This window comes from Symphalangus syndactylus, chromosome 3, assembly GCF_028878055.3.
Source record: "Symphalangus syndactylus isolate Jambi chromosome 3, NHGRI_mSymSyn1-v2.1_pri, whole genome shotgun sequence".
Taxonomy (NCBI): domain Eukaryota; kingdom Metazoa; phylum Chordata; class Mammalia; order Primates; family Hylobatidae; genus Symphalangus; species Symphalangus syndactylus.
The window spans coordinates 22,004,159-22,021,876 of NC_072425.2; the positions used below are offsets into that span (position 1 = coordinate 22,004,159).

At 38.0% G+C, this 17,718-nt stretch overlaps 1 protein-coding gene across 9 annotated transcripts in view; it reads left to right on the plus strand.

The window, feature by feature from the left end:
* RC3H2 (ring finger and CCCH-type domains 2) overlaps window positions 1–13,160 on the plus strand; it is a 58,750-nt gene extending 45,590 nt beyond the window's left edge. For 4 of the 9 annotated variants that reach the window (XM_055271189.2, XM_055271195.2, XM_055271190.2 and 1 more), the window contains 10 exons: window positions 200–633; window positions 1,210–1,380; window positions 3,419–3,565; window positions 3,907–4,120; window positions 4,694–4,778; window positions 5,040–5,121; window positions 5,219–5,353; window positions 6,218–6,331; window positions 6,431–6,579; window positions 7,894–13,160. In XM_055271189.2, the coding sequence (XP_055127164.1) occupies window positions 200–633; window positions 1,210–1,380; window positions 3,419–3,565; window positions 3,907–4,120; window positions 4,694–4,778; window positions 5,040–5,121; window positions 5,219–5,353; window positions 6,218–6,331; window positions 6,431–6,579; window positions 7,894–8,089 (1,727 nt within the window). In that variant the 3' untranslated portion in view covers window positions 8,090–13,160. The remainder of the gene's footprint in view (window positions 1–199; window positions 634–1,209; window positions 1,381–3,418; window positions 3,566–3,906; window positions 4,121–4,693; window positions 4,779–5,039; window positions 5,122–5,218; window positions 5,354–6,217; window positions 6,332–6,430; window positions 6,580–7,893) is intronic. The other 5 variants (XR_008656502.2, XM_055271194.2, XM_063635972.1 and 2 more) reach the window with 5 other exon arrangements.
* Window positions 13,161–17,718: the final 4,558 nt, after the last annotated feature.

Sequence of the window (17,718 nt, forward strand, 5' to 3'; positions counted from 1 at the left end):
CCTGGGCATCATAGCAAGACCCTGTTTCTAACAAAAAAAAAAAAAAAAAGCCAGGATATAAAGCTTTATAAAGCAGGGTAAGGTAAGGTTCAAAGCTTATTATATTTTCCTACATTAAGGGCTGCCTTAGATTTAAGCCATTATAAAATGTTGGATTGTACTAAGATTACATTAAATATTCCTCTTTCCAATTTTCAAGGATACTATCCACCACTTCCAACGGTACCAGCTGGTGTGGCTCCCTGTGTTCCTCGCTTTGTGAGGTCCAATAATGTTCCAGAGTCCTCCCTCCCACCTGCTTCCATGCCATATGCCGATCATTACAGTACATTTTCCCCTCGAGATCGAATGAATTCTTCTCCTTACCAGCCTCCTCCTCCGCAGCCGTATGGACCAGTTCCTCCAGTACCTTCTGGAATGTATGCTCCTGTGTACGACAGCAGGCGCATCTGGCGCCCACCTATGTACCAACGAGATGACATTATTAGAAGCAATTCTTTACCTCCAATGGATGTGATGCACTCATCTGTCTATCAGACATCTTTGCGGGAAAGATATAACTCATTAGATGGATATTATTCGGTGGCTTGTCAGCCACCAAGTGAGCCAAGGACAACTGTGCCTTTACCAAGGGTAAGTGAAGATGCTACTATAATGTAGTCATTAACAGCCCAGTGTCTGGAGTCAAACCACCCAGGTATATATCCTGGCTCCTCCACTTACTAATTGTGTGACTTAAGGAAGTTACTTGACCTCCCTATGCCTCAGTTCTTTCATTCGTTTGATGGAAATAATAGTAGTACCTACCTCATAAGGCTGTTGTGAGAATTAAATCAGAAAATCAAACCTCTTAGAACTGGGCCTCATACATGTTAATGTTCAATAAATGTTATATTTGGATAGGAAATCGTTGGGAAAGTAGAAAGAAATCTTAAAAATACAAGGTTAGGACCTTTTTTCAGTATCACCACATACATACAAATGACTCCCCTAAACAAGAAAAGTGAGTGCTCAGATTCTGCTTTTAACATCAGTTGAATAAATATTAACCTTTTTATTTTAAGTGTATGGAGAATAGACTAGGGTGACTTTCCCTGCTGTATTTTTTTTATCCCAACAATATCATAAACTGTTTACATCATTTTCACACAGTTAAATTTATTCACCACTCCCTAGATAATTAAGATTGTTTCTTTTATCCCCCATTAGGAACCCTGTGGTCATTTGAAGACCAGTTGCGAGGAGCAGATAAGAAGAAAGCCAGATCAGTGGGCACAGTACCACACTCAGAAAGCACCTCTTGTCTCTTCAACTCTTCCTGTGGCAACACAGTCACCAACACCACCTTCTCCTCTGTTCAGTGTAGACTTTCGTGCGGATGTAAGAAAGGTTTTAATTACTTAATGTTGCAGGGATAGGTCAAACAGCTGACTTCAAATTACTCATTCAAACCAGGAATAGTTATGTTGGATATTTTGCAGTGGTTTGGTGTGCAGTTGAATTTAGTTCAATAAACACTGAATATGTGTGCACTACGGCTAGGTATTATGAGACTCTGAAGACCATTAAGGCATAGTCCTTTACCAAGAATTCAAAATCTTTCCTGTAGTATAATTATTTTATGGTTTTTTATTAATAGTGTGATTTATAGCTATCATTTATTGAGCACCTACTCATGCCAGCACTGTACTAAGCATTTGCATAAAGCTATTTTATTTAATTCTCACAAAAACCTTAGGGGGCAGGTATTTTCCATATTTTACAGGGTAGGAATCTTACAGAAGTTAAGTAATTTGCCTAAGATCTTTCAGCTGTAAATAGCTGGGATATGAATCCTGGGCTGTCTGAGGTATTTCTTCCCTACTTAACAAGAAATGCAGAAATACCTACAGTATTATTTATGCTCTTTACATCACTGCTAATTATTGTTCTTAGCATTACAAAACAAGTTTGTGTACCAGGATGATTTTAATTTAATATGGTGTTTTCAGTACTGTTACATTTAGAGAAAACCATTAATTTCTTTTTTAAGTTTCTTCTGGTTTATTCCCCGTCCTCAGAAGTTCTGATATTAAAATTTTTTAAATCTTTTCATTATAAAAAAACTTCAAACATATACAGTTATAGAGAGAATAATATGATAAACTCCACGTACCCAACACCGAGGTTCCACAGTTATCAACTCAGTCAGTACTGTCTTATTTGTACTGCCTCTTCCCTCTGAATTGTTTTGAAGTAATCCTAGGCGTTATATTTTTTAACCCATAAATATTTAAATAAAGAATTGAATTTTTAAACTAGATCCAAATTGGTCTTGTCAAACTTAGACTTCTTCAAAGCAGGTAAATATCTTGACAACAGAGTGACAGAGCTGCCACTTGCTTGCTAGATGCCACTTGTATTTTCTTTTTTGATATACAATTATGCTTCAGGCAATGAGTATTTCCCTGAGACTCAGATCTGCTGAGTTCGACTTGAGAAAAGTTTTTTAACTTTTTTGCCCTTGAGTTTTTTTATCTGAATAATTAGTAAACTAGATTTAATGATTCTTATAACTTTAGTATTCTGGTCCTATAAGTATTCCTTATTCACGGTCCCTTTAAAATTTATTCATTTCCCCTTTATCTCCAGAGCCTTCTTTGAATTCCTTTTGTTCTTTATTTGATACTGCATAATTTATCAGTTATATTCCCTTATTTGCACATGTTGTTCTTTTTCTCAAGAAAATTATAAACTCAACTTGGTGTAGGGGCTCATGCCTATAATAATAATCCCAGCACTTTGGAAGATCGAAGTGGGTGGATTGCTTGAGCCCAGGAATTTGATACCAGCCTAGGCAATATGGCAAAACTTCATCTCTACTAAAAATACAAAAAATTGTCTGGGCATAGTGGCGTGTGCCTATAGTCCCAGCTACTTGGGAAGCTGAGCTGGGAAAATCACCTGAACCTGGGAAGTCAAGGCTGCAGTGAGCTGTGATCACCCCACTGCATGTTAGCCTGGGCGGTGGGAGTGAGACCCTATCTTAAAAGAGAAAAGAAAATTATAAACTCCTTTAGGATATGGACTGTGATCTCTGTGTGTATCTATGTATTTGTTTTCTCTTACTTTTTTTTTTCTTGGAGCACCCCATACCATGTTAGTAGCATACTATAAATATTTGTTAATTGGTTTTGATAGTATTAGTCAAGTGTTCCATATGAGCACTTAAAGGACAAAGTGAAAACGGAAAGCATGCCATTTTCTATTGTAAAAATACCATTTGTTGCTTATTACAGTTTTTTATATTAGTTATTGAAAAAGTATAATTGTTTGCTATGAAGTCCTCTGAATTCTATAATAGTTACTTTATATTAGTTACAAGCTTGTAAATTTAAGCTTCTTACTAATTGGCTTTATTTTTTTTTTTTTTAACCAGTTCTCAGAGAGTGTGAGTGGTACAAAATTTGAAGAAGATCATCTTTCCCATTATTCTCCCTGGTCTTGTGGCACCATAGGCTCCTGTATAAATGCCATTGATTCAGAGCCCAAAGATGTAATTGCTAATTCAAATGCTGTGTTAATGGTATGATTTTGCTGGGGTTGCAGGGGTTGGAGGTGAGAGATGATGCATGTTCACTCATGTTGTAGAATGAATGTTTTCTATTCATTCGTTCATATTGTTGCCTTATAACTCATTAGTAGCAGCAGGGTTATATTTAGGTAAGTCTGAAATAAATTATATTTAATATTTAAATTATTTGAACATTGTTTGGTGGTTTAATGGTAGTTTGTTGGATTATCATTGAGTCTAGAGCTAGTTTTAAATTAACCAAAAAATCTAATTACATGTCTTTTGATAGCATATATTTACTAGCTGAAGTAATTGCCAACGGTCCTTTTATTGATTTTCTTTGATTTACATAGGACTTGGACAGTGGTGATGTTAAGAGAAGAGTACATTTATTTGAAACCCAGAGAAGGACAAAAGAAGAAGATCCAATAATTCCCTTTAGTGATGGACCCATCATCTCAAAATGGGGTGCGATTTCCAGATCTTCCCGTACAGGTTACCATACCACAGATCCTGTCCAGGCCACTGCTTCCCAAGGAAGTGCGACTAAGCCCATCAGTGTATCAGGTAATCCATTTAGATAATACCTAGCTTGATATGTTCTAAGCACTATGCCTTTTTTTTTTTTTTTTTTTTTTTTTTAATTGAGACAGTCTCACTCTTGCCCAGACTGGAGTGCAGTGGGGTGATCTTGGCTCACTGCAATCTCCGTCCTGGGTTCAAGCAATTCTCCTGCCTCAGCCTCCCAAGTAGCTGGGATTACAGACATGCACCACCATGCCTGGCTAATTTTTGTATTTTTAGTAGAGAGTATTTTGTATTTTAGTTTCGCCATGTTGGCCAGGCTGGTCTGGAACTCCTGGCCTCATGTGATCCACCCGCCTCAGCCTCCCAAAGTGCTGGAATTACAGGTGTGAGCCACTGTGCCCGTCCTAAGCACTGTGCTTTTTAATCCCCAACTTGTGAGATGGAAAACATTTCCCTCCATTTAACAACCATGGGCAACTCAGAATTAGGTCGTTTAACCAGCATCATATGGCTAGTGGGATAAAATACAGATCTATTTTGAGAAGTATACATTCACCTCAGTACACTGATTTTTCACTTTTTTGACCATTGTTTCATTCTACATGTCTGTAGATTATGTCCCTTATGTCAATGCTGTTGATTCAAGGTGGAGTTCGTATGGCAATGAGGCCACATCATCAGCACACTATATTGAAAGGTAATGTTTTTCTTAATTCTATGTGATTCTCCATTCTCAGACTTGTATGTATCTTAAGAGTACACATCCTACCCCCAGTTCATGAAATGTGCTTTGCTTGTCTGAGCTATGTAACAAATTTCTGAAAAATATTTGCATTTAAATTTGGAATGATGACTGAAGTTTTCAGGGTTGATCTGTCACATAAAACATATGGTTATTACTGCTTTTGTTGCTTCATTCACTTCACTTTTATTACAATAAACATGTTTCTCTTTAAAGGGACAGATTCATTGTTACTGATTTATCTGGTCATAGAAAGCATTCCAGTACTGGGGACCTTTTGAGCCTTGAACTTCAGCAGGTAGGCTCTGTAACTCAGCTATGAATTTTTGAAAAATAGAATGACAGTTGAAAGCTATAGTTGGAAGCCAACTTTACTTTTTTCCCTCCTCATATAGGCCAAGAGCAACTCATTACTTCTTCAGAGAGAGGCCAATGCTTTGGCCATGCAACAGAAGTGGAATTCCCTGGATGAAGGCCGTCACCTTACCTTAAACCTTTTAAGCAAGGAAATTGAACTAAGAAATGGAGAGGTAAAGAAACTGAACCTTTCGGCTTTGTGCTTAATGTATTTGTTTTCTGCTGCTGCATCTTGGTTATACCATTACTGAGTGCATTTTGGTGTGCCTATCTCTGATGGATGATCGATTGCTTTTAAAACTTAGAACAGAAATAAAAGTGTAGTCCTAGATTTCTTTTTTTTTTTTTTTTTTTTTTGGAGACGGAGTCTCGCTCTGTCACCCAGGCTGGAGTGCAGTGGCGCAGTCTCGGCTCACTGCAAGCTCCGCCTCCCGGGTTCACGCCATTCTCCTGTCTCAGCCTCTCCGAGTAGCTGGGACTACAGGCGCCCGCCACCACGCCCGGCTAATTTTTTTGTATTTTTAGTAGAGACGGGGTTTCACCGTGGTCTCGATCTCCTGACCTTGTGATCCGCCCGCCTCGGCCTCCCAAAGTGCTGGGATTACAAGCGTGAGCCACCGCGCCCGGCCAGTCCTAGATTTCTTAAATAATTCTTTAACTAGATCATCAGGATTGTGTTTTTGAGACGGAATCTTGCTCTATCGCCTGGAGTGCAATGGCACGATCTTGGCTCACTGCAGCCTCTGGCTCTCAGGTTCAAGTGATTCTCCTGCTTCAGCCTCCCGAGTAGCTGGGATTACAGGCACCCACCACCATGCCCAGCTAATTTTTGTATTTTTAGTAGAGACAGGGTTTCACCATGTTGACTAAGCTGGTCTTGAACTCCTGACCTCAAGTGATCTGCTTGCCTCACCTTCCCAAACTGCTAGGATTATATGTGTGACCCCCCCCGTGCCTGGCTGATCATTGGGATTTTTTATTTTAATTTAGAAGAGAGGCCTCAGGTTCCACAGGTATAAAATCAGTATTTTTCTTAGTTACAGAGTGATTATACAGAAGATGCAACAGATACTAAACCTGATAGGGATATCGAGTTAGAGCTTTCAGCACTTGATACTGATGAACCTGATGGACAAAGTGAACCAATTGAAGTAAGTGCCACAATTAGATAATTGAGAGGCTTTGTTTGATTGAAAATTTAAAAGTATAAAATACTTTCATACTGAAGGATTAACATTTTATTTTCTTAGGAGATCCTGGACATACAGCTTGGTATCAGTTCTCAAAATGATCAGTTGCTAAATGGAACAGCAGTGGAAAATGGGCATCCAATACAGCAGCACCAAAAGGAGCCAGCAAAGCAGAAGAAACAGAGTTTAGGTGAAGACCATGTGATTCTGTGAGTGTTAGACAGAAAATTCATAAACAGTGGGCATAGGACATAATAAAGAGAAAAAAATGTGAAATTCATTTTTGGCTTTATGCTGTGAGGGGAAGACCTTATATGGGCAATGATTTGGTCAGTCTGGATTTTTAGGGAAGAAAAAGTAAAATTGAACTAACAAAGCAGTCCATTTTGGTAGCCTGAAACTTGCTTTTTGTTGAGATAAAGTTAATCTGTGTTCCAGCATCAGGTTATGCTTCTTTAATCTGGTTGCCAAATTTCTAGACTACAAAATGGAGAATGAAAACCTAGATTAATGGTTTCTGTTTTTGAAAATCATGTTAAGATTTTCTTGGCTAGGCTGGGCGCAGTGGCTCATGGCTGTAATCCCAACACTTTGGAAGGCTGAGGTGGGTGGCTCACAAGGTCAGGAGTTCAAGAGCAGCCTGGCCAACATAGTGAAACCCTGTCTCTACAAAAATACAAAAAAACTAGCTGGGTGTAGTGGCGGGCACCTGTAGTCTCAGCTGCTTGGGAGGCTGAGGCAGGAGAATCGCTTGAACCCGGGAGGTGGAGACAGTGAGCCAAGATCGTGACACTGCACTCCAGCCTGGGCGACAGACTGAGACTCCATGTCAAAATATATATCTCTGTATATATAGATAGATATATCTATCTATCTATCTATCTATCTATCTATCTATCTATCTGTCTATCTACCTATCTATAGATAGATAGATATTTTCTTGGCTATAATACTGCCATTTTGAATAATTACTGCCAAAATATGGGCTTAATCTTCAACTTGGTAGTTTGTATGGCCTTAAACTAACTAGTATTTTAATTTTTATCATAACTTTTGGAAAATAGGACTTTTCAAGCCAGGAGTGGTGGCTCACGCCTGTAATCCCAGCACTTTGGGAGGCTGAGGCGGGTGGATCATTTGAGGTCAGGAGTTCTAGACTAGCCTGGCCAACATGGTGAAACCCCGTCTCTACTAAAAACACAAAATAGCTGGGCGTGATGGCACACGCCTGTAATCCCAGCTACTTGGGAGGCTGAGGCAGGAGAATTGCTTGAATCCAGGAGGCAGAGGTTGCATTGAGCCGAGATCATGCCACTGCACTCCAGCCTGGGCGACAGAGGGAGACTGTCTCAAAAATAGGAAAATAGGACTTTTCTAGTTACTTCTGATACTTCTAGTGATAAAGACATGTCTTTGCTAGAGACTCCTAAAGTTTGTTGTAGCTTTCATTAAATATGTATAGTTACCCTTAACAGTTTTCACTGTAAGCTAATTTGTTTTTAATGTCATTTCTTTTTTCTCAGGGAGGAGCAAAAAACAATTCTGCCGGTAACTTCTTGCTTTAGCCAGCCACTCCCAGTGTCTATTAGCAATGCAAGTTGCCTCCCCATCACCACATCTGTCAGTGTTGGCAACCTCATTCTGAAAACTCATGTTATGTCTGAAGATAAAAACGACTTTTTAAAACCTGTTGCAAATGGGAAGATGGTTAACAGCTGAAAGGAGGTTCATCTTTCAAATTTGTGACCACACCATGGAAGCATTTACACTAGCTTTTTATATATATAATATATATTATATAATGTATATTTTTTTTAAAAAAAGATATTACTGGGGGCATCCATTTCCTGTGGACTCTTTGATACTTCAAGCCCTCTTGCATTAGCATTATGAAAAAAAAAAGAAAATTTACTTTACTAGGGTAACATGTTCACTTTCCAGAAATGATTGGAATTTGGACAACATTTAACTTAAGCTTCAAGCAGCTTTTTATGAGTTTGTAGCAATCCGGTGCAGTAACTGAGCCATTTCCTATTTTAAATGGCTTCTATAGAAAATTAACAACTCAGTTATTAAACTAGCAGGATCCTACAATGATACATCTAGTGAAAGTAGACTTAGTTAACTTATTTATTTCTATTTTATGTTTCACTGAGAGAAGTTTCCATCTCATTCCAGCTGCTTTATTTATCTTTTTCATGGAACTTTGCATGGATTTCTTTTTCTTTTTTTAATTTTGAAGAGTGGAGTTAGATGTTCTTACCATAGAATTTTACAGGGTTATATACTAGCTTTCTTTACTGCATTATATGTAGGAGTGTGGTGCAGTGCTTTTATCTGTAGCATATAATTTTCTTTTAATTTTCCATTTTTCAAGAGTAGTTTCTGCTTTGTTGATATTTATACACAGGCTACTTGTTGAAGTAATTAATTAAAAATATAACCAAGTGCCTAAGTCTTTCAGCTGATGTACTAGATATTAAATTCTCCTAAGTTATGCAGAATCGTTTTTACAATTTTGATAAATTATGCACTAATGTAATGGCAGTTTTTTAAAATGCAGATTTAAGCCTGTACATTATTGAATCTGATGACTTGGCAAAAGAATCAGGTGCTTTCAGCTTTCTTGAGAAAACCCTGTATGTAGCGTTTGCACTGACTAACAAGATGGTATTGCTGGGTTTTTAATTTAAACTAATTAATTTGGATGTTCATTGCATTATCTTGGTTAAATATTGTTTATTGTTACTTCATGTTGGGGTTTAGTTTTTCTTGTTTTTTGACTGTTAGGTTGATAAGACTGAACCATGTAATAGTAGAACAGTGGCTAACATTTATTCATACTTAATAACATGAATAATTTCTGCCTTGCTAAAATGTGACTGAAATGGTTTTGAGTTGGCATCTGAAAGTATACAATGTGTTCAACAAGTCATGCCTCAGATTTGTGGGAGGTATTGTATTGAAACCTAAATTTCAGTCAACATTTGAAAAGGAAAGCTGGGCATTCCTTCCTGGTGATCTTTACCTATAGTTTATCTATCTGTTTTTCTTTTGTTTCTTTAAGATTAGTTTGACTTTTATTATTTTTTTTTAATTAACTTCTGTGAAGTTGTTTACTCTGAAAATTGTACTGGAATATTTTAAGCCAAGCTGATCTTTCACCAGGTGTACTGTATGTAAGGGCTTTTCCTGCTAGCAAGATGCTTAAACAGGATCATGTTATTGGTCGTCTGAGCTATTTAGTTGTTTTACAAAACCACAGCATTGTATCAGATAAGATTTTGATAAAAAGTTTTGTGCACATTTCCAGGGGCGGGAGGGTTGACATTTCCCTGAAATTTCTTGATTAGAATGAGTAAATACTGGTGTTTGATACCTGTCTTAATGAACATGCTCATAAGGTGACTGATAAGTTGTAAATATACCTGAGAAACAAAGGGGTAGTTTTGATATTCTGGTGTCAGTATGGAAGATCTTACACATTTATTTAATACTCAAATGTATGAAGATGTTTGTTTGTAGCATAACAACAGCACAGTAGCCTTGACTTAGTTTCCTTTGGTTAGTACTGTACCTTTTTTGCCATGGCCAGTGCTCCCCATCCCTATGAAGACATTTTATTTATTTCACTCTGTAACCTGAAAAGAATAGGAACAAGGGTTTTAAACCATGTTACATTAACTTATTTCTGACATTATAAATTAGCCTAGAATATTACAGGAACATGATTGTTATATAATTTATATCAGAACCTGTCTATAAATATGTGCTTATTACATTTGAAATGCTTCCAATGTACTTTATTTGCTGTTTGTAATTCCAAAAAGGATATGCAAACCAGTCTGTCTATTTCATGGATATTTAATAGTGAGATCTTCCATGTTGAAGGTAATGTATTTTTTTTTAAGATTTTAAAATTGCTATTTTGTTACAAAATAGAGACCTATTAACAGTTTGAGAGCTCCTTATGTGCCCTCAGGGAAAGAACCCTCTGTGCAACAGAACTACACAAAACATCTTCAGCACGTTCTGAGGGTGAATATATACTACATAAATTGATCTTGTGTATTTAACCTTATCTTTTTAATTTTAAAATTGAAATTTTGAAACTTGGTTGTGCTCTGCTGGAGGGGGTTGGGATAAACTGCTTAGATGTTTGCCTACTTGTCCAGTGAAATTACATTTGCATCAGTATATGTATATACCTGCCAACCTTATTGGTATGTCTCAGAACATTTATATTAAAACAATGCTTGTCTTGCAGCAGGTGATCCCATAAAACAATAACTCCCTGTTCTTAAAAACTTACTCTCTTTTTCACTAACAACATAGGAATTGTTTTTGTGTTGAGATTATTCTGTGTTGCATCCATTCTCTATGTAGTGGTCACCTTCTGTCTGTCATGGTGGGCTTAATGTGAAGTAAAGCCATTGGTTCTCTGCCACTTTCGAAGAAAGGGCAGTTCATCTGATCCTTCTTCAAAATGGTACCTACTGATACCATCGAGGAAAATGTTACAAATCAGACCTACGATATGACTTTTTAAAATTGAGGCATTTCCTGTCATTTGGCCTTTTTACCAACAAGATGTGATGTACAAATTTGGAATCAAAGGATACAAAGCAACAAGAGAGGAAATGTGTAATGTGGGTAACCAAACTGCATATGTTACCTATTGTCTAATCAGAAAAAATAGTCTGAGGTCTGGAAAGCAGGAAAGTGGTGGTTATTTTCTTTCATTTTTTGTGTTTTTGTTTTTTAATTTCTAAGTTCCATTCTGAAGTCCATGTGCCGCTTTCAGTTACTGTGGTTGTAGCATCAGTTTTTTTGTGGTTTCATTTCATTTTATGAATTCAGAGGAAGTTACATATATATTTTTTCTAGTTGGTACCTGAACAAAGCAGATTCCCTTGCCTTTGCTGCCATGTCTTATTTTCAATGCCATGTGATAAACCAGTGTCATACATGAAAGTTGTGCATTGTAATTTTCAAAAAAAAGGGAGTTCATTAGGCCAGTGGCACTGATTTTTCCTTCCCATCATAGCTATTTATTCTAATAAGAGGATAATAAAAGAAATTTCCTATACAAGAACTGAAATTTTCCATTTGTATGGATCTAGTCACTTTCTTTCAGATTTCAAGTTGAGGTTAAGTATATAAAGCACATCCCAATTTTATATGCCGCCTTGAGAAAATTACAGGATGCACAGCAATTTGTAGGAATTTCAAATGGGATCATTTAAACATTTGAAAAATTATTTTAAAAACCATCTAGTTTGCTTTTGGATTTTAGACATTAAAGCCTATGTTGTCTTGTTAACAGGGGCGGAATTTATAACAATCAGATTCAGCATGTGATTTGAGCTTTGAATCTGAGTATTTCTTCCCTATCTTCTTTGAGTCATTTTCTGAGCAGACTGTCATCAGTATTGATAACTAAGCATTAAAGGGAAAAGTTGCATTGCAACTATGCATTGGTTTCCTGAAAGAACTTTTCTTTTGTTTTAGTGAATGAAGAGGCTTGATGGGATCACTTACTGTAACTCCTTCTACATAAGGACCCCTTCTGCAAGCAGAACACAAAAGAACATGCTCAAGGAGTATCCCATTTTCTGGATAAATTGAATAAGTTTGCTAGTAATGTCTTTATACTAGCGTCTTCCTTGTATCCCTTTGCTGGCAAGGGAATACAAGGCGTCAAGGCCACAGATAAAAACACCCCACATTTGAGTGGAGTCTTATTTTTACTCCAAGAGCAGTTATTCCCTTCTAGTCTAAAATTGGCAGTTTTTTCTTTTTTTAATAAAATTTTTAAAATATTCCCAAACCAGTGGAACACAGACACTGGCTGCACTTAGTACTGCCAAAAGCCAAGGTCATTTGCACATATTCCATCAACCTGTCGAGAATTAGGCCTCACTTTATAACCCAAGGCATGGAAGTGCATGCATTCTCTTAGCTGGGCAAACAATTATACTGTAGTTGTGATACAACACATGTGGCTTTTATTTGTACTGCACATATCCACTGTACAGCCACTTGGGAGTATCGTGGTTAGCTTGCAGCAACTGCTGTCTGCATTTATACTGTTTATTGCATATTCTTTTCCCTGGAAGTGAAAGAGAAATGTTTTTCTTGTTGCATTGATTACATTTTATAAATTTGCTTAGCTGGAAAGTTTGGGAAAAGAGGCCTGTTTGTCAATTGTACAACCGATTGTGAAGCTCTAGTGTGAATATTTTTACGTCTGTATTAGACATTTTCTTTGCAAATCTATTGTTCGATTGAAATGTAAATGAAATTAAAGATGGTGTACACCCATCATGTAAAAAGCAGGCACCATCTCTAAGATGGATTTAATGCTCATTTTTAAGGCATATACTCAGCTTCTATTTAAAACTATAATTTAAAATAATTCTGTACAATGAAATGGGGAATATATATGGGAATAAATTCTATTCCATTTATTTCAATTTGAATTTCCAAATTGTAATGTTTCCCTTTGTGCTATAGGAATAGGATTAAATGGGGGAAGACTAGGATTTATAAGGCCTGTATATGGGGGGAGGGCAGAGATGGAACAATGAGGGTTGTGATGATAGTGAATAGCAAAGAGTGAATTCTGTGTGTTTTTGCTGTAGCACTGAAGTGAAGAGATATTAGCTTTGGCTGTTCACAAAATAGAGCATCATGATTTTCAGTGTTTGAGAGAAAATTGATGGAAAAAGTTTGCAGTACTTGACATGTATTTGCATGCACAAAATAAAATTATTTGTCCACCTTAAAAGTTGTTTGTTTAATGTCAATATTAAGTTTATGGTATATTTTAGTTATCTAGATTTTCTCTTTTGGCTTAACAGAGCTACCAGGCCACTCCTTGAGATTTAAATGATTACGTGCCTCATCTATATATCATAAGGAAGGATTTGAAAGAAATGAATAGATCCAAGGAGGTTGAGATATACCTTAATTCTGTCAAGTCACTTCTTTCATTCAACACAGCACTTTCTGTGTGGGAGATGAGGATGTAGATAGTACTGAGTTTACTGTCTAGTGGAGAAAGTAGGACAGATGCATAACTAATACAAAGCAATGTATCATAGAAGTTTGAAGACAATTCTGTGGACCTCAGGAGAATGGCTTGGGTGGATTTAGACACCATTTTCATTGGGCCTCAAGTGGTTTTATTCATGATATATTTTAAACCCCTGTCTGTGCTGTTCAGTAAGGTTAAAGGTCCATGAAACATGAGTTTCTTCTCTAGAAACTCACCATATGGAAAATCAGAAGACAAATTAGAATAATTCAGTGAGCTATTTTTCTAATGTAGGGTGTAGGGAAACTCCAAAAGGAAATTATGGGGTTAGTGGTAGTGGTGAGCAAAAGGAAGTACTTCTCTGTAAAATGACCTCTGGCTAAACTTTTAGCTACATAACATCGCACCAAGCAGAGATAAGTAGAGGAAGCATCCTGAGTTCCAACTCTACCTTCACAACAACCCTTTCAGTCTTGAACTATCATTCCTTGAAGTACTATCTTGGATAGAAAAGAGGAAAAAACAGGCTGGGCGCAGTGGTTCATGCCTGTAATCCCAGCACTTTGGGAGGCCAAGGTGGCCGGATCACGAGGTCAGGAGATTGAGACCATCCTGGCTAACACGGTGAAACTCCGTCTCTACTAAAAATACAAAATTTAGCCGGGCGTGGTGGCAGACGCCTGTAGTCCCAGCTACTCGGGAGGCAGGGGCAGGAGAATGGCGTGAACCTGGGAGGCAGAGCTTGCAGTGAGCCAAGATTGCGCCACTGCAATCTAGCCTGGGCAACAGTGAGATTCCGTCTCCAAAAAAAAAAAGGAAAAAAACTACCATCCTTTACTTTAGATGTTATAACCCGTATCTTATGTTTGAGATGTTATATAACTTGCCCAGATGTTATAACTACAAACTAGTAGAATCAGAATTCTGATTTGTCTGCCTCTTTTCTACCTCTCGAGGTGGTGGTGGAGATGGTGATGGTGATTGGAACTTATATTGCTCGTAAGTGTTACAATGGAAGAGGTGTTTAAGGAATGGTGCTTCAGTGACTAATATAAATAGCCAACTCTTAGAGCACTTAATATTTTCTAGAAACAGTTGTAAGTACAATAATATATCATGACTTAGGACCATAAAACTGAGGCAGAGATCTTAGAGATTTTGCCCAAGGTCACAGAGGAGGTAGGTAGGGACTTCCATGAAGGACAGCAAATACTATTCTAAAGAGACAAGTTATCTAATCTAAACAACTTGGGATTTTAGAAAGATCCCTTTAGCCATTGGGTGAAAGGTAAAGCGGGAGATAGACCAGCAGGGAGGCCAGGTCAGCAACCTAGGTAAGAAGTATTGAGAGCCTAGCCAAGTTGGGATGGAGGAAAAAAAGATGGATTTAAAAAGTAGGAGACAGCAATTGACAGGATTTGTAGTGTAGGAAGTCTATTGGACATCTACCCACTCAATATAGGGGATTAAATTTGGCTTAAAATCCCAGACCCCATTGCTGAGAACAGTCCAATATTTGTAAAACATGTTATATACATCCTAAAATATGTGACAGTGGAGATCAGGAAGGAGGAAGCGGGTGAAAAACCATGGATGGGCGACCCAGGTAAGGGAGAGGAAACTTAAGGAAATGAAATTCCAGGGGGAATTTATTTCCTTTATAATATCTATTGAAATAAATATTATCATGCACATTAACAAAGTATCCCAGATACCCATGGAATATCTTCATGATTAGATCTTTCACTTCAGGTCTTTATTCAAAAGGCAGATCTGGTGAGAATCAGATGGAGGATGCCATTTAAAATAGGTATTTAGGGCCGGGCATGGTGGCTCACGCCTGTAATCCCAGCACTTTGGGAGGCCAAGGAGGGCAGATCACTTAAGGTCAGAAGTTCGAGACCAGCCTGGCCAACATGGTGAAACCCGCCTCTACTAAAAATACAAAAAATTAGCCAAGCATGGTGGCATGCACCTGTAGTTTCAGGAACTCAGGAGGGTGAGGCAAGAGAATCACTCGAACCTGGAATTTGGAGGTTGCAGTGAGCCAAGATTTTGCCACTGCACTCCAGCCTGGGTGACAGAGTGAGACTCTATCTCAAATTAATTAATTAAAGAGAGATTTAAACCCAAGATTTTAGATAAGATCAACTGAAGTTTTTTTAAAAGTTTTATATTTTGAAATAATTGTAGATTCACAAGTAGTGCAAAAATTGTACAGAGGACCATATAGCTTCACACACTTTCTCCAATGGTAACATGTTATATAACTATAGTATAATTTTTTTTTTTTTTTTTTTTTTTTGAGACAGGGTCTCACTGTCGCTCAGGCTGGAGTGCAGCAGTGGCATGATCTGCAACTTCTACCTTCCGGGCTTAGGTGATCCTCCCACCTCAGGCTCCTAAGTAGCTGGGACTACAGGTGCACACAACCACACCTGGTTAGTTTTTGTATGTTTTGTAGAGATGGGGTTTTGCCATGTTGCCCAGGCTGGTCCCAAACTCCTCAACCCAAGGGTTCCACCCACCTCAGCCTCCCAAAGTGCTAGGATTTCAGCCGTAAGCCACCCAAGCCCAGCCTCTAATTATAATATTAAAACCAGGAACTTGACATTCCTACAATCCAGAGCTTATTCAGATTTCACCAGTTTCCCATGCACTCATTTGCATGCATGTGCATGTTCGTGTGTGTATAAGTTCTATGTAGTTTTCACATGTAGATTTGTGGAACCACCACTACTATCAAGAACTGTTCCATCTCCTCAGTGATCTCTCATGCTACCCCTTTATATCACATCCATTTTCCTTGCTTATCCCCATTCTCCCATCTCTAAATTCTGGCAACCACTAATCTGTTCTCCATCTTTGTAATTTTGTCTTTTCGGGAATGTTATAATACTGGAATTATACCATATGTAACCTTGAGATTGGCTTTTTTTTTCACTCAGCATAATTCCCTTGAAATTCATCCAAATGGTTGCATGTATTAATAGTTTTTTTCTTAATGTTGCTGGGTAATATGCCATGGTACATCTGTGGTACCATGGTATACTACATGGTATACTACACACCATGGTAATGGCGTCTTTAGCCATTAACTCATTGAAGGGCATTTGGAATGTTTCAAATTTTTGGCTATTACAAATAAAGCTGCTATGAACATTTGTATGCACGTTTCTGTGTGGACATAAGTTTTTATTTCTGAAGTTTTTTTTTTTTTTTTTAGTGAATGAATTGGTATACTTTGTTTACCTCTGAAGGAAATTAATAAATTAGACTATAAGGTCTTAACTTGGAAATGGACAAATTCCTTAAAAGTACAGTTTACCAAACTGGATACAAAATGAAAATAAAAATTGGAATAACTCTTGTATTAATTATCTGTTAGTATAACAAATTACCCTAAAACTTAGGGGCTTATCACAAAATTTATCACCTCAGTTTCTGTAGGTCAGAAATCTGGATATGACTTAAATAGGTCCTCTGCTTCAGGGTCTCTCACAGGCTGTAATCTAGGTGTTGGCTGGCACTGCAGTCATCTCACAACCCAACTGGGGAAGGATCTGCTTCCAAGCTCACTCATGATTATTGGCAGAATTCATCCAGTTCTTTATGCCCTTTGGAATGAGGGCATCAGTTTTTTTGCTGGCTGGAGGCTGGAGGCTACTGATAATGGCTTGGATGTTTGTCCCCTCCAAATCTCATGTTGTAATGTGACCTCGTGTTGGAGGTGGGGCCTGGTGGAATGTATTGGATCATGGGGGCCGATCCCTCAAGAATGGCTTCGCACCATCCCTTGTTGATGAGTGAGTTCTCACTCAGTGCATGCTAGATCTGATTGTTCAAAAGAGTGTGGTACTTCTGCACCCCACACACACCTTGGTCCTGCTCTTGCCATGTGATACACTGGCTCCCCTTCGCTTTCCACCATGATTGTAAGCCTCCTGAGGCCCTCAACAGAAACTAAGCAGATGTTGGTGCCATGCCTGTACAGCCTGCAGAACTGTGAACCAAACTAAACCTCTTTTCTTTATAAAGTACCCAGACTCAGTTATTTCTTTGTAGAACAACACAAGAACAGACTAATACAGAACATTGGTACTGAGGAGTGTGGCATTGCTATAAAGATACCTGAAAATGTGAAAGTGGCTTTGGAACTGGGTAACAGGCTGAGGTTGGAAGAGTTTGGAGAGCTCAGAAGAAGACAGGAAGACAAGGGAAATTTTGGAACTTCTTAGAGACTTGTTAAGTGGTTGTGACCAAATTGCTATAGAAATGTGGATAGTGAAGGCCAGACTGATGAGGTCTC